Raw genomic sequence first — 15,617 nt, forward strand, 5'->3', positions numbered from 1 at the left:
GTAAAAGATACACTAGAGAAAAGGTTAGCAGCTACTCAGACCTCTTAATCTAGGCAAACCCTTCTATAAAAATGCCAGAGTGTTTAAGATGTCTATACTAGGTGCTAAGTGTTTCACAACATGTTAATTAAAAGGTGTTCTTGATTTTTTTGTTTTTTTCCCCCCCAAGGCTTTTGTACACAAGAAATTTATTCCAGAATAAGATAAGGTGTGAATTTAAAGCACAATAGCTGTTCTGGAATAGCTCCCCATGTGGATGAGTTTATTCTGGAATCAGAGTGTCCATGGGGAAATCTATTCTGCAATAGCTATTCCAGTCAATTTTCCTGTATAGACAAGCCCTTAGACTAGGGGTTCTCAAACTTCATTGCACTGCGACCCCCTTTTGACAACAAAAATTACTTCATGACTCCCGGAGGGGGGACTGAATCATGAGCCTGCCTGAGCCCCAGTGGGTGCAGGGGAGGACAAAGCCTGAGCACCACCGCTCTGGGCTGGGGGACTAAAGCTGAAGCTCAAGGGCTTTAGCCCCAGGCAAGGGACCTGCTATGTGAGCCCTGCCACCCAGGGCTGAAGCCCTCGAGCTTTGGCTTTGGCCCTGGGCAGTGGGGCTCAGGCTTCAGCCCTGGGCCCCAGCAAGTCTAAGCCAGCCCTGGTGACCCCATTCAAAGGGGTTCACGACCCACAGTTTGAGAACCGCTGTCTTAGACTAAAATAGGGAGCTGAGGACGAGTTTTACTCTCCTTCAGTCTGTCTACTGTACTCTAAGAGCTCGTGGCAGGAAGTGCCTTTCTGTATTGGTGTTGGACTTAATTACATATATATATATATATATATTCAGACGTGTTTCTCACTGCAGAGAGTCACTTTCTAGTTTGATAAAATTGCTATCTTCCCACTGTCTCTTGTCTGGCTCTTATTCCTTGTCTTACAAAGCTCCATGTCCCATGTGGCATATTAGATCTAATTTAAGACACTGGAGACCTCAGTCTTGTGGGACTCTCCTCTTCCTCCTCACCCCTCTAGTACAGTTAGTACACTATTCCATGTTATAAATTAAATTAACAAAATATTCTGCCCCCACATTTTAAATTACAAAAGTTTGCAGCACATTGACAATAACAGTAACTATGAGTATGTCTACACTGCCCAGGTTACAGCACGGCTGCAGCTGTGCTGTGACATGGGCAGTGTAGTCACACTATCGCCAGGGGAGAGCTCTCCCGGCGATTTAAAAAATAACCACCTCAAATGAGGGGTAGTAGCTTTATCGCCGGGAGCGCTATCTATACTGGTGCTTTTCAGCGCTAAAACTTTTGTTGCTCGGGGGGTGTTTTTTCACATCCCTGAACGACTAAAGTTTTAGAGCTGAAGTGGCAGTGTAGACACAGAAATCGTTAACATTCCAAAGGGAAAGCTAGAGGTGTTGCTACCTGGGTAGGGAACACTTGAACTTTTTAGGTGTAGAGAAAGTTCTGGGAAGTGGCTTTGTTTGGTTTAAGGGTGGTAAGTAAGGCTTTTAGTACATCCTCATCATTGTATCCACTCATTGTACTCCACATCTGAACATAGCCATTATATGAAGAACATATCCTCATATCTCAATGTCTATACTTTGACCCGTTAACTTTTTACCCCCAATTGGGGATATTGCAGATTATGTATTCCTTACGCCACCCGATCCTAAACCGAACTTTGCACCCCTTGATAATCTGTACATTATTCCCTGATAACCAGAAACTTCTATGCTTAAACTCTGTACCATTTTCTTTTTATTTTAACATCATCTTAATAAAATTATTACAGTAGGGATGAGTTTCTTTCAGAAGGTCAGAGGGGATTTTGAACTTAATTCCCCTTTTTCCTCATCTATTTCAGCAAACCTAACAGCAACTAGCTGTACCCCATCTCTTACCCCAATATTTGTCACTGCCTCCAGAAATGACACACATTTGCTTGAATGTGTTCGTTAAAATGATTTACATTGAAGTGAATGTTGACATTTAAATGGTTATCAAACTTAAGGATTGATGCCCTTTAAATGAATGGGACAGTTCACACCGCTGAGAGCTATTGTGTCAGGCTATCTGTGGGCTTGTGCAGATCTCATTGCATTGGCTTAAACTCTTCACATTTTTAAGGTTATCTGTGTTGCAATAAAGGCTAGGGGCTTATACAAAACTTTCCAAATCTGAGTGGCCCTACTTCCAGAGGAGCTGAGCACCTGCAGTTCCATTGATCTACATGGTAGCTGTGGGTACACAGCACCTCATTTGTCTAGTTTTTTTGGATGTTTATTTCTAACTCTAACTTCACGTTGTAGAAGTGCTCTCTCAGGATAGCCCACTGTCTACCTTACCAGTCAGTACCCAGGAAATCCAGATGTTTTCTGCATCTGGTTCTCTAAATGTTCAGACAGTTGGATAATTCAAGTTCACTTTCACTGTACTGTCCTTTCCTTCCCAGATCTGTGTTCCATCATGTCAAACTATGTATTGTCTCAAGTACCCACTCCCTCCTCCTCCTCCTCCTAGTTGTTTCATAGTATTTCACTCCATCCTCCTAGTTATGGCTATTTTGCCATCACCATTATTTGGATGAGAGAGAGAAGCATCCATTCTTGAGTGCAAAAATTTTCTGTTGTCTGAATAACTTCCACATTAGCATAAGAAATAGCCATATTGGGTCATACCAATGGTCAGTCTAGCCCAGGATCCTGTCTCTGACAATGGCCAGGGCCAGATGCTTCAGAGGGAATGAACAGAACAGGGCAGTTTCAAGTGATCCATCTCCTGTTGTCCAGTCCCAGCTTCTGGTAATTGGAGGTTTAGGGACACCGGAGCATGGCATTGTATCCCTGATCATCTAGGGCTAATAGATGGAGTGCTCGCACGTGCACGCGCTCTCTCTCTCCCCTCCCACCTCTATCAATGGGGGAAGATGGGGGGGAATCCTCCAGCCTACCTGGTGGTCTGGATTCCAACATATTTGACAGGCAAATTAGAAGGCAAATACCTTCTGTTACAGAACTATGCCAAATACAGTGAATAGTCAGCACCTTTGAATACTGAGCTCCTGTATCCTGGGTTTGCAAACTCTTTTCTGGTCATGCAGAAGCAGCATTGGCTCTAAAACTTGCTTGCAACTTCACACACACACTCAGGCTAAGTCTACACCACCACTTATATCTGCAAAATTTATGTCGCTCAGGGGTGTGACTATTCCACCCCCCCCCCCAGCGACATAAATTACATTGGCATAAGCGCTAGTGTGCACAGCGATATGTTGGCAGGAGAGCTTGTCCTGCTGACATAACTACCATTGCTTGTTGTGGGTGGATTAATTATGTCAATGGGAGAGCTCTCTCCTGTGAGCATAGAGTGGCTACACGAGAGATCTTACAGTGGCACAGCTGCATCTGTACAACTGCACTGTTGTAAGCTCTCTTGTGTAGACATAGCCTCAGTTCTTCTCCCCTGAGACACGTTTTTAATTTGGCTCTACAGATCAAAACCAAATAGTATTTCACTAATGATTAGTACGTAATACTACATGAAGATGCACAAACAGCCAGTACACAGGTGCATCAGACACTTACAGAAACTGTTTTGTCTGTAATGTGTTATTCAGTCCAATACTTAATTTAGAGCTGGAGCTTAAAGTTGTAGAACATTTATTTAGCATCTTTTTAAGGAATCTAGGAGCATATCCCCATTGCAGTCGTTGTAGCTGTCTGACCCCTTTACCTGGTGTCAGAGCAGCGGAGATGCTGGCCAGAGTGGTCGCTTTTGGAACTGTGGGACATCCTCCAGAGGCCAAAAGGTGTTTACACAGGTAGAACGTGTCTTCACTTTCACAACAGTGCAAAAAGAACAGCAGAAAGAGCTGTATGCCTCTCATGAAGTTTGGTTTTCTTTTTGCAGTAAAACTTCTGAGTTTCACCGCAAAAAGTTATTAACAAGTGTAGACACTTGGTTTTAGCGCAAAAAAGGGACTTTTTGCCCTTTAAATGGCAAGTGTAGACATAGCCTTAGTGACATAAATTTTTTTCCCAGTGGGGCAAAGTCAGTCACTTCCTCTTAGTTCTCATTAGGACTGGAAGTGTGACTGAGTCCTGGTCTGTGCTTAAAAGTGAGGTTGACATAGCTAAGTCAGTCGAGGTCTGAAAAATCCACCCCCTGACCGACATAGCTACGTTGACCTGCCTGTGGTGTAGATGCAACTATTGTTGCTTCTGTCGACAAAGTCACCATTATTCAGGGAGGCGGTGTTCCTACACTGAAAAACCTCTTCAGTTGGTTTAGGCTTTGTCTACGCTTCAGGGTTATACCTGTGTAGCTGTGGTGACGTAGCTCTGCTGGTATAGTCTCTGTAGCGTAGGTGCACTCTGATAGTGCAAACTCTGTTGTGCTGAGACCACTTCTCAGGTGACTGTACCATCCTCAGCCTTGTATCCAGGGGCCTCATTTGCTATCTGGTAAGGGGGGCAGTTTCATCCCCATACCTTTGCTTGCTCCCCCAGGCTTTCCAAATGGGTCTCTGCTCCACTTTTTGCCCCCTCCCCCAACTTTGTAGGCTATAATACAATCACATATAAAGTTTTTATGCTGATTCAACTTCCCTCCCTTCCCCTTTAAATTTTCTGAAATGACGCCCCTGCTTGTATCTAACTCACTCAGAAAGTGCAATATCCTAGCACTGTAGAGAAGTAGTTTTGCTGAATTCAATTTCCCACCCTTTTGCCTGCTTCTCAGATACCTGCTTTTGGGATATGGAGCACTCCAGTCCCAACCCCATCCCACTCTGCACTTCACATTCCTGCAGGTTGTGTTTCAGGAAGCACAGGTGTTCGTGGTGAACCTATGGGTTTCAGCAGAGCATTCAGTACCTCTGTTCTGAAGCTTCATGTGCATTGCTGCTCTCTGGGGCACTGAAACAAAATTGTTTGGCAGTGTCTGTCAAGTTCTTTGGCGTGAACCACAAACTACATATGAGGATTCCCTCATTGATCACTGAAGTGCAGCTGTCTGAACACGATAGTAGTTTAGCAGAACAGGTTAGCTCACGGAGAATACTAAATCTATTTAAAACCGCAAGAGAATGAGATGAGATGTTTTGGTCAGAACACAATTTGAGGACCTGCACAAGGCCTGATATTGCTACTCAAGGGCCAGGGGAGCCTTGATGACCCCCATGGTCAGATCTTCTGTTTTAAAACCAAGCTAAGGCACTGGGTCAGTACTGAGGGAGGTGCACCAACTACTGAGTCATCACTAGCTGCAGCATTTAAGTGGTCCTTGTCACTTTATCATAGGATTGATCCGGTTGCTTACTTAGCTGGTGAATAGTGACTACATCATATCACACTGTGGCTGCAGGCTAGAACTCATTCACTCTACTTGCGGAACTGATCTTCCAGTGTTCCAAAAGGGAAGTTGTACTGAGGATTTGAAGGTCTGCAGTTATAGTGCATAAAGTGAACTCTATCACTTAATGGCAATCTGTAGCACCGTCTGGTGCTTAAAAAATTAAACCCTAGCTTGCATCTGACTGAGCTACCTATCTTCATCATAGCTTTCTGTGTCTGTTGAGGAAACTCTGTTACATTTCAGAACTGTGGATCCTTCCTTGCATTCTTCACACGCCAGCCAATCCAGTTAAAATGAGCCCCTATGCTGCATGGTACACTGGGGTTGCAAGTAAGGTGACACACCAGATTTCTTGTATAGGTGAAGGCTCAGTCCACTTGCTTTGGGATTTCACTAGCTATCAGAGACTGTGCATTTGCTGTCTCTGTATTCTCACAGGAGACCCTGCAGCAGGGAGAGGGAAGTGCAGCGCTTTCTTAAAAGCACTGATTCTGTGTTTTGTCTCTCTGTCCTCAGGGCCCAGTCATTTATGCGCAATTAGATCACTCCGGCGGGCGACACAGCGACAAGATTAACAAGTCAGAATCCGTGGTTTATGCTGACATTCGGAAGAACTGAGGAGATCCCACCATATCCAAAGCAAAACAAAAATTCAAACTGGAATGGCTTGAATCAAATGTGACCCAGAGAACTCACATGTGGCCTTTGATGCCTAGGCTAGGACCAATGCATGTGAATACAGAGAGATATATATGTGTTGTGTGTAAATAGTCTATTTAATCGTACAGAAGTGAGACCAGTGTTGCATGTTGAGATGCAGTAAGAATTCTGCTTATAAATGGCCAATATTGTTTTTTTGTATCTAGGATAAGGGGAGAAAAAGTGAAAATGCATAACATGGCAATTTTTAAGTATTTTTTGTCTCAATCATTAATGGAGAAACTGGAAGGTGCTAGGGGATTCTAGATTTACCTGATTGTTTTTCAACAGGGTTTTTCCTTTTTTGAAGGGATAGATATGAGGAAGGTAGTTTCTGTAGGATATTTCCTCTTCTCCAATCTATACAAATTGACTGCCACCTCATCTTACTTATACAATTAGACCTCTTTGCTCAGAAAAACCCTCCCCATCTGCATGGGAGAAGGAAGAGCTAAGCTATAAAGGGTCTGGTAAATTTAGCCATTTAAAATGTCTACCCTTCACCCCTTTAAATATGTGAGAACTTTACATTTCTATAACGGTGACATTGCTCATAGATTAATAGATTTTATGGCCAGAAGGGACCATTATTAGCTCATCTAGTCTGACCTCCTGTATATCACAGGCCATAGAATTTCATATAGTTACTCCTGTATTGAGCCCATATATTGTTAGAGCTTAAAGCCAGTCCCTTAGAACACAGGGACTGTGTTGGCCCAGTGGGGTTTGTGCAGTGATAATAAAACCCAACTTTTCATAAGTAAGCAAAGGGGGCATCTAGGAAGCTTCATATCTGGGTAACTTGCTTCAGTTAAATCCTGATGTCCCCTTCCCTGGGACAGCCTGCTTCCAGTGAAACCTGCTGGGTAGTTTGTCCACTTGTAGCAGGAAGCAGGGGCTCTTCTGGAGAGAGATGACATTGCACTTTGTGGAAAAGGAAAAGTGATAAAACTTTACTTGCAATAATCTGCCTATACTGTCTTTCCCTGAAGCTAGTTTAGAGTAAGGGGGGGAACTGTGATGAATGGGACCATCACAAGCCTGCTGCTATAAGAGGACAGGGCCATCCTTGGTTCCACTGTCACTGACTCTTACTAAAGTCCCATCTCCTGTGATCTGCTAAAACAGGAAAAATTGAGTAATACAGGAAGCATGCAGCCCCACCTATATCACTGACATTGTGGCTAGCTTGCTTCTTTGGGAATCTCCCCTGTGACCTGTTTAGTCTAGTTGAAGGCATGTGAGCTGGACCCACACTGGAGAGATTCATTTCAAGGTTTTAGATCCTCTTTGTTCTTCCCTTGCTTATATTTCCAAAGGTTCGTTGAGTCCTTCTGGAAGGAAACAAGCTGCCTCTTGTGTGTAGTGAATTGCAGGCATCATGACCTGAGATCTTGTCTGAGCTTGAGTAAGGACGGTGAGCTTTTGGATTTATGGGAACATAACCAACATTCCATGGCTGGAATAGACAGCTTCTATGATGTGGCTGTCTTAAAGCTGTAGCCAGAAAGACTTGATGCAATATGGGACTGAAACTATTAAGAACTTACTCTCCCTTGACTTGCTTTAACTTTGAAGCTTGTTTATCAGGAACAGTAACCTGTGTTAATGGAAGTGGATTGATTCTGACTGAGGGCTTGGCTACACTGGCAAGTTAGAGCACATTAAAGCAGCCCTGGGCGCTCTAACTCCTGACGCGTCCACACTGGCCAGGCATGTAGAGCGCCTGGACTCTGCAGCTGGAGCGCTTCTGGTAATCCACCTCCACAAGAAGTGGAAAGCTTGCTGCGTCCTGGCTGAAATGCCCGGGTATCAGTGTGAACGAGCTGTTGCATTACTGTGCTGTGATTGGTCTCTGGAAATGTCCCATCATCCTCTGAAGTCAAGTGGCCACTCTTCTCATTGTTTTGGAATCAGCTGCGGGTATGTGGATATCCCCTTTCAAAGCTCTGTTTCTGACAGCCAGCATGCTTATCTGGTCCGGAACAAAGCAAATCATTACTGTGGAATGCTGCAGTTGTGGGGAAGGGGGTCTGCCGCTGTCTGAACTTACAAGACAGCATGCTGACATGCTCTCAGCCCCCCCAAAACCCACTCTCCCCCCACATACACACAACACACTTCCTGTCACACTCCACTCCCTCTCCCCCCCATTTGAAAAGCACGTTGCAGCCACTTGCATGCTGGGATAGCTACCACAATGCACTGCTCTTTGTGGCGTTGTAAGAGCTGCTAATGTGGCCACGCCACTGCGCTTGCAGCTGACGGTGTGAACACATGGCAGTATTTTCCCTGCTGCTGTCTCTGAGGGCTGGTTTAACTCCCAGTGCTCTACATCTGCAAGTGTAGTCATGTCCTGAGTGTGTTGTCTTCAAGTTTCACTCAGTTCAGAGGAATTCATGATTGCCTTGTGGCTAATGAGATCAGACCAGAGACCTGATCAGTTTTAACCCTATACTTTTAGCCAATGGAGCATGCAGTTTCCTCTTGATTCCCTGCCACTAACCCAGGTCTTTGTCAGTTAAAAGGAAATACAAAATTTAAAGGGCTTTTAAAATTCCTCCAGGTTTGCTGCCCTTGTCCATCTCTGGCCCTGCTGAGGTTTGTGCTGTGTAGGACTACTTCTGATGAATGCCTAGTGCTAAGTAGGAGAAGGCAGGCTTGTAGCACAGCTCAGGGATAAGCAGAATCCCTTTCAGGGTAAAACAGATGTAAAAACTGAAATGGGGATGAGGCTAGCAGTTAATACTTTGTGACTAGGCTTGGAAGGATTAGATTTTTATTGGTAAATGTCAAAACGTTGATTTCACTGTACATGCACAAACTGACGCATAAATATTTCTATCGATAATTGAAATTTAGAGGTAGGCAAAGTAAGAAAAATGCTGCTTGAGAACTTATTGGTTTGATTTAAGGCTATATACTTTGTATATTTTGACATATGATGTTGACAGTTTGTGTGCTATGGTTATAATGCTTTAACCTTTTAGATCTCAACATCTACTGTCATTAAATAATTGTCTGGTCCCTCAATTTCCCACAACTGTGAAAGTTTACACTGAAAAAATGCTTACAACCCATAATTGTGCGCAACTTTGAAAATTTAAATTGATAAAAATTGAAAAAGATGCTTAAAAATAAGCATGGATATTGTCCATCAAAATGATAAAGAATAAAAAATAGAATTCTGCCAAGCTGGTGTAGAAGTGTTACAGCTCAAAACCTCCCTGTCCCTTCCCTTCCCATGTAAAGAAATATAACCTGGGGGTTGCTCTACACTGGGAATTTACCTTGGCATAGCTACATCTCTCAGGGGTGTGAAAAATCCACCCCCCTGTGAGATGTAGCTATGCTGACCTAACCCTCCTCGGTGTAGACAGAATTCTTCCATTGACCTAGCTACCACTTCTTAGGGAGGTGAACGACCTATGCTGATGGGAGAACCGAGTGTTTATACTGAAGCGCTACAGCAGTGCAGATGCAGCTGTGCCACTGTAGTGATTAAAGTGTAGCCGTACCTTGAATGAAGCTATAGTGAAATTCCAGGTTATGGTCTGATCCTATTAGCCCATTTTGAAAGCTGTAAAACTGAATGAATTGGCTGCATTCTTCTCCTCCCCACCGCCCCTTTCTGTACGGCAGTCAGTTACTCAGGGCTTGTCTACACTATGGAGACTGTACCAGCAGAGCTATGCCAGCATGACCTTGTAGTGAAAGCACAGCCTACGATGATAGAAGGGGTTTTTCTGCTGGAGTAGAAACACCACCTCCCCCAACGATGAAAGCATTGATTTGTCAATGTAGCTGTCTCAACGGTGGGGGTTAGGTCAGCTTAGCTTTGTTGGATGGGGTGTGTTTTTTTTCGCATCCCTGACTGACATAGCTGGGTCTACCCAACTTTTAAGTCCTGATCTGCACTTCAGATGTAGATTGACCTAACTGCATTGACCAGAGGTGTGAAAAATTAATCGCCCTGAATGCTGTAGTTAAGCCAACCTAACTCCCGCCGTAGGTGCAGTTCGTCTTCTGTCGATGTAGGAAGCATCTACACTAAGGCACTGGAGCTGTGCCGCTGTAGCACCCATACCGTAGACATGCCCTACGTGTAGACCAAGGCTAAGACAGCTGTGTTGTCCCAAGGGCTGTTATAATGGAGGCAACTCTTAAATAACGAGCTGAGGTGAGTTCCATGGGAATTACATTGTATCCAGCATGGCCAATTCTTTATAAATTTTGTCTTTACCACTCAGGGCATAATACCTCACAGCACAGAAACTAGAGTCGGTACCACATACAATTTTCTACTTGTCAGGAGAACTCCTTCTCCCACTATAACTGACCTTGTACTCACTGCAGACAAAGACACATACCCTTTGGGATTGCCGCCTCAGCTCTGTCTGCTACAGGAACTGGCTCCTTTTTGAGAGCAAGGCTTGGATGCTATCACTTCTGTTTTGCTTGTCTTTCCCCTCAGAAAACATGCTGCTGCTCCTCCTCACTAGAACTGAAAAGCTGGCAAAGCAGCAAAATTCTATTTCAACAACTCAGGCCTTTTAACCCTTAGTTGCCTGCCAGCAAATGAGCATATAGGAGCAGCATCCAGAGTGCTGGTGTTGCTACTTGCTAACTCGAGTGTCTAGTGAATGAATTGGCAGCTGTATTCTTCTCCACATCTTATCTCCACCACCCCTTTCCATGCGTAGGTCAGTGTTTGACTGCAGTTCTCCAGGGCAGATAACCCAGGGTTGAGGGGGTAGGACAAGGGTATTTTAGGTTGTGTTTGGAGGAGCTGTTACGTTGAGAGCCTTCCCACAGTAACCGTGATCCCTGTTGGTGCGTAAGGCCTAGTCTATGCCTGGAGTACTCTGTGTTTTGCAGAGTTCTACTGGCATTTCAGTTTATGATTAGAGAAACTGGAATTAGGCTTTTTATTTGTCTTTTAAAATTCCAGAGTTGTTTGGGTAAGTGTGTGTGTGTGTACATGAAACTTAAAGGCTTCATTTCCCTAGAGAGCGGACTGTTGAGGTGGTGGGGTGAAGAACCATATGATCTCAAACATAAATGCCCCGGAACCTGTTTTAAACCTTGCTTGGCGTTTACATTATTCTCGTATCTGTCTAGGACCTTTAAAACCAGGATTTTTCTCTTATGTTTATGGGGGAGGGGTTCGAGGAGTATTTTTCCCTCTTGAAAATGAATCTGTGGTCAGAGATCTGGGGAAGTATCTGACATGGCTGGGGTTGCAGTCATCTTCCCATCATACCAGCATCGAGGTCTTGGCACATTGTATGATAAAGGCCACCAGAATGCATCGAATCATAGAAATGCTGGGCTGGAAGGGATCTCAAGTAGTCATCAAGTCCAGCTCCCGGTCTGAGGCAGGACTAAGTGATGGAGATCCCTAAATCATAAACTACTTTGCTCAGACTTTATTCCATTGTGTGGGTTGTTTTTTTGTTTTTGGTTTGTTTTTCTATTTTTTTAAAGGCCTCCCTCCTCCTTCTCCTCAAACACAAGCAATCCCTTTTATTTTTAAGGTATTTCTGCACTTTCTAAAACTGGAATTTAAGTTGAATAAAGTTTCTTGCCTTCTGGGGTGAATATGCTGTGCAGTCTGGTCTCCCGCCCCTCCCCAAAGCAGCCACAACATGGAGTATTAGAGAGACTTTGACAGGGAGACAGGAGCTTTTGGTTCTTATTCCTGCATATCTTCTTCCTGTATCTTCCTAAACGGGGGAGTAAAGCCCACTCCTCACTAAGAGGATAGCGCACCAGGATCCTGCCTGGTTTTGGGGGTGGAGGAAGCAGGACAAACACCTATAAAATGGGTGTATAATTATTGTGGGAGGGAGCCAGGTGTATACTGCGTGGCCTCACTCAAGTTAAGGGTATGGAGAGCCGGGGATAGCAACTGTGCTTTGTGCTTTGCTTGGACAGATTCTTTTGATTTGGATACTAAAATCATACTGTAATTTTTCTTGACTGATTTTAATGTTTTCTATTGTAATCTTGTGACTATTTTAATACACTTTTTTCCATTACTGGTCTGTTGTGGTCTGTTGCACAAGTCATATCTGGTTGGGGATGGGATAGGGGAGGGGAGACTGGAATACACAAGCCTCCTTCCTTGCACCTTAGAGACAAAACAAAGATGACATTTTCCACTCATCTGACACAAGCCACCAATATCCAAATACTGCATGGCTGGAGAACCTTTCACCGGGGGATCTTGACATGTAAGCTGCACAATTCCCCTGTGAGGCAGGTAAGTGAGGTTATTTCCCTTATCGACCTATGGAGGTGCAGGAAAGGGTAAAGAGGCTTGTCCAAGGCTTCTCAGCAAGTCAGTAGCAGAGTTGAGAATAAGAACCCAGGGGAGGGGTCTTCCAGTTCCCTGTGTCACTAACCCACCGCACTGTGAAGCTGCCTTTGCAGAATGCTGTTTTCATCAGTCTTGAAAAGTATCTAGACCAATCCTGTTAGACAAAGGCTTCCTGTTGGAAGAGAAAATGCTTTCCCTAACCTGCCACTGAACAAACAGTAATTGTTGCACTTGGCAAAACAGATCTATTGGTCTGCTTAAAGATCTGACCAGAGATATTTGTGACAGAGATGGCAACTTCCTGCCATATCCTTGGGAGACCTTACTGAATGAAATGTCTTTTGAGGTACGTTGTATTAAATGAATGATTTATGCCATGGTGGTAACAAAGTGTTAAGTGCTTTTTCCTAGGGAATATCTAGGTGAATACTAATTCCCTTCCTCTGGTTATGCAAAACCTTTTGAAACTATGCCCTGAGGAGTGAGCCATTGACTGCTGATCACCTGTTACATGAGGCCATGATCAAAAGCCTTCCGTCTAATTTACTGTGGATGGGCATAACCAGGACCTAGAACTTTTTAGGTTTCTGCTTAAAGTTCCGTGGCCCTCATTAAGAGTAGGGGTTTGTCCACTTTCCTTAGCCATTGAGAGTAGGCTGTGTATCCTCCCACCTTACCTGTGCTGGCTATATTTCAGGGATGGGGATTGCCATGTACTTATAGTTTGTAAAGTACTTGGGATGAAAGGCGCTGTGTATATTGAGGAAGGGATGTGGTTAAAGGAGGAGACTGAATCAGGAGATCAGGGTTCTGTTTTGGCTGTCATCAAGTCACTTGCTCAAGGTCACATAGCCTCTGTACCTCAGTTCATCTACTCAAAGCATGTAGCCACTAACCCATGGCAGATGCCTTCACCATGCCACTATATGGGAGGAAAGGGATATTTTAAAAACCCCTCTGGGTTTCCTAGTGAATCATGTCTTTTCTGACAAAATTTCTTGTGGCTGAGATTATCTTGTCTTGGGCACTTTGTATTATCACAGTTTGATCGTTTGTCAATTTTTTGTAAGTTTTTTAACAGCTGCTGTTTTCTATCCCATCTTCAGGGAATGGCTGGCATCTCAGATACCAGAAACTTGCAAATGCTGACTTCTTAAGGGTGATCACTGTACTTCAGACATGTTAGGGGCTTACTTGAAAGCTTTGAGATCTTGAAATGAAAGGTGTTATAGAAAGGCAAAGTGTTGAATTATCACTTTCTAGTGACGTGCTGCTAATATTTTTAAGAGGCTCCAACAAAAGTCCCCCATCCTACCTTAGTCTGTTTCTAAATTCTGTACTAAAAGTATTCAGAGGTGGGACTGAAGGATCTTCTCATTCCCCCACACTCCTAAAGGAAACCTCACAACCGTAACCAAGAGGGAGGCACTACATTTGGCAAACGGTTTATTTTGCTGGAACCATTCCCATTCTTTTCCTGAAAACACAGTGCAATGATGGTCACACTTCAGCTTGTAACTGGAAACAGTAGACAGCTGGAGCAAATCTAGTTCATTTTGAAAGTAAAAAGTGTCTCTCCAGAGATACAGTTGAATGTCAGTGAAATGTCTGTGGGAAGGATGGTTCAGCAATAATCAGAGGTGGAAAGTGATCGGAGCCTTGTCTTGATGGGCAAAAAGGGAGTGTTTCAATTGTTAGCTTAACACCTGAAGTCCTTTAAATTGTTATGTTGGAGGTTTAATTTCCAACTTGGGTAGACATATCCATGCCAGTTCTGATTGAGCTAGTGTACTAGACATAGAAGTGTAGCTGCAGTGGTCTGAGCAGTGGGCCGGGCTAACTGCCCCAAATATGATCCTCTCAGAGACCTTAGGTACCTACTGGAGGTGACTAGTTCATCCTTCCACCATTTTAGTGCACTAGCTTGGTTGGTTAGCATGGGTACATCTACCCAAGCTGGAAATTACACCTCCAGCTCAAGTGTAGACATGCCATTAGAGGCAGGCTAACACATTTGAAGCTATTATCGGTATCTATGTTTTAACCTAGGTCACAATATGGCCAGCGAACACTGCTTAAACACGGTAGCCTGCAACCTACTGGGGCTCTTCAGTTGTGTTAGGGCTAATCATATGTTTGCCCTTCCTTAATTTTAGCAGAACTATAACACAAGGGGTGGGAAGAACCTCCCTCAGCATCTTGCTGATCTACTAAAGCTAAAAATGCCATATTGCCAACTCAAGGGATGTGATCATATTACTTGATACTGACTTTTTTCCTAAAAGCCCCAACTCCCAGGGTCCTGTATCTCACTTTAAAATATATTTGTAGCCCCTGTAGTTGTGGAGGAAAACCTGGCGATATAAACTTCTAAAGGCTCAAAAAGTAAAGGCAAATACTTCTCCCACCTTCCTCCCTAAAATTGGCTGAAAACTGTAGGAATCTTTTGAATATTTGAGAATACTTAATGTCTGTACTGAAGTTTTTCCTAATATGTAATCTAAATCTCCTTTATTGCAGATTAAGCCTGTTAGAACTTATCCTATCTTCAGTAGACCTGGAGAATAATTGATGACCATCCTCTTTGTAACTAGAAGACAAAGGGGATGGGAAGAACCTACTGCAGCATCTCACTGATGTATTAAAGCTAAAAATGCTGTATGATAAGCATCCTCTTTGTAACAGCCCTTAACATATTTGAAGGTTATCAGGTCCCCCCCTTAGCCCCTTCTCCCCTCAAGACTGCTTTTTTTAATAGGTCAGGTCTCTCCAATTTGTCTCTACATCTTTCTTAAAGTACAGCATCCAGAACTGGACACAGTATTCCAGCTGAGGTCCCATCAGTGCTGAGTAGAGCAGACAGCTACCTTCTGTCTCTCACATACAACACTACTGTTAATACCCCTCAGAATGCTTTTTTGCAGCTGCATCACATTGTTGATTCGTATTCAATTTGTAATCTGTTATAACCAATATATCCTTTTCAGCAGTACTACCCCTTAGTGTATGATGGATAATAATTTTGTAGTTGTGCATTTGATTTTTCCTTTTTAAGTGAAGTACTTTGCACTTGTCGTTATTGAATTTTATCTTGTTGAATTCAGATCAATTCTCCAATTTGTCAAGGTCATTTTGAATTCTAATCCTGTCCTCCAAAATGCTTGAAATCTCTCCCAGCTTGGTGTCATCTGAAAGTTTTATAAGCATACTCTCTACTCCTTTATCCA

General features: G+C 43.6%; 1 protein-coding gene across 2 annotated transcripts in view; it reads left to right on the forward strand.

Annotated features, from left to right (window-relative positions):
- Positions 1 to 12,109, forward strand: part of MPZL1 (myelin protein zero like 1) — a gene marked incomplete at its 5' end in the record, with an annotated part of 58,210 nt that extends 46,101 nt beyond the window's left edge. For both annotated transcript variants that reach the window (XM_084617201.1, XM_084617200.1), the window contains one exon: positions 5,886 to 12,109. Coding sequence is in view for 1 of the 2 variants with exons in the window: in XM_084617200.1 (XP_084473326.1) it covers positions 5,886 to 5,987 (102 nt within the window). The remainder of the gene's footprint in view (positions 1 to 5,885) is intronic.
- Positions 12,110 to 15,617: the final 3,508 nt, after the last annotated feature.

The sequence above is a fragment of the Lepidochelys olivacea genome (genome assembly GCF_965140295.1).
Source record: "Lepidochelys olivacea isolate rLepOli2 genome assembly, chromosome: 1".
In the NCBI taxonomy this organism is placed as follows: domain Eukaryota; kingdom Metazoa; phylum Chordata; order Testudines; family Cheloniidae; genus Lepidochelys; species Lepidochelys olivacea.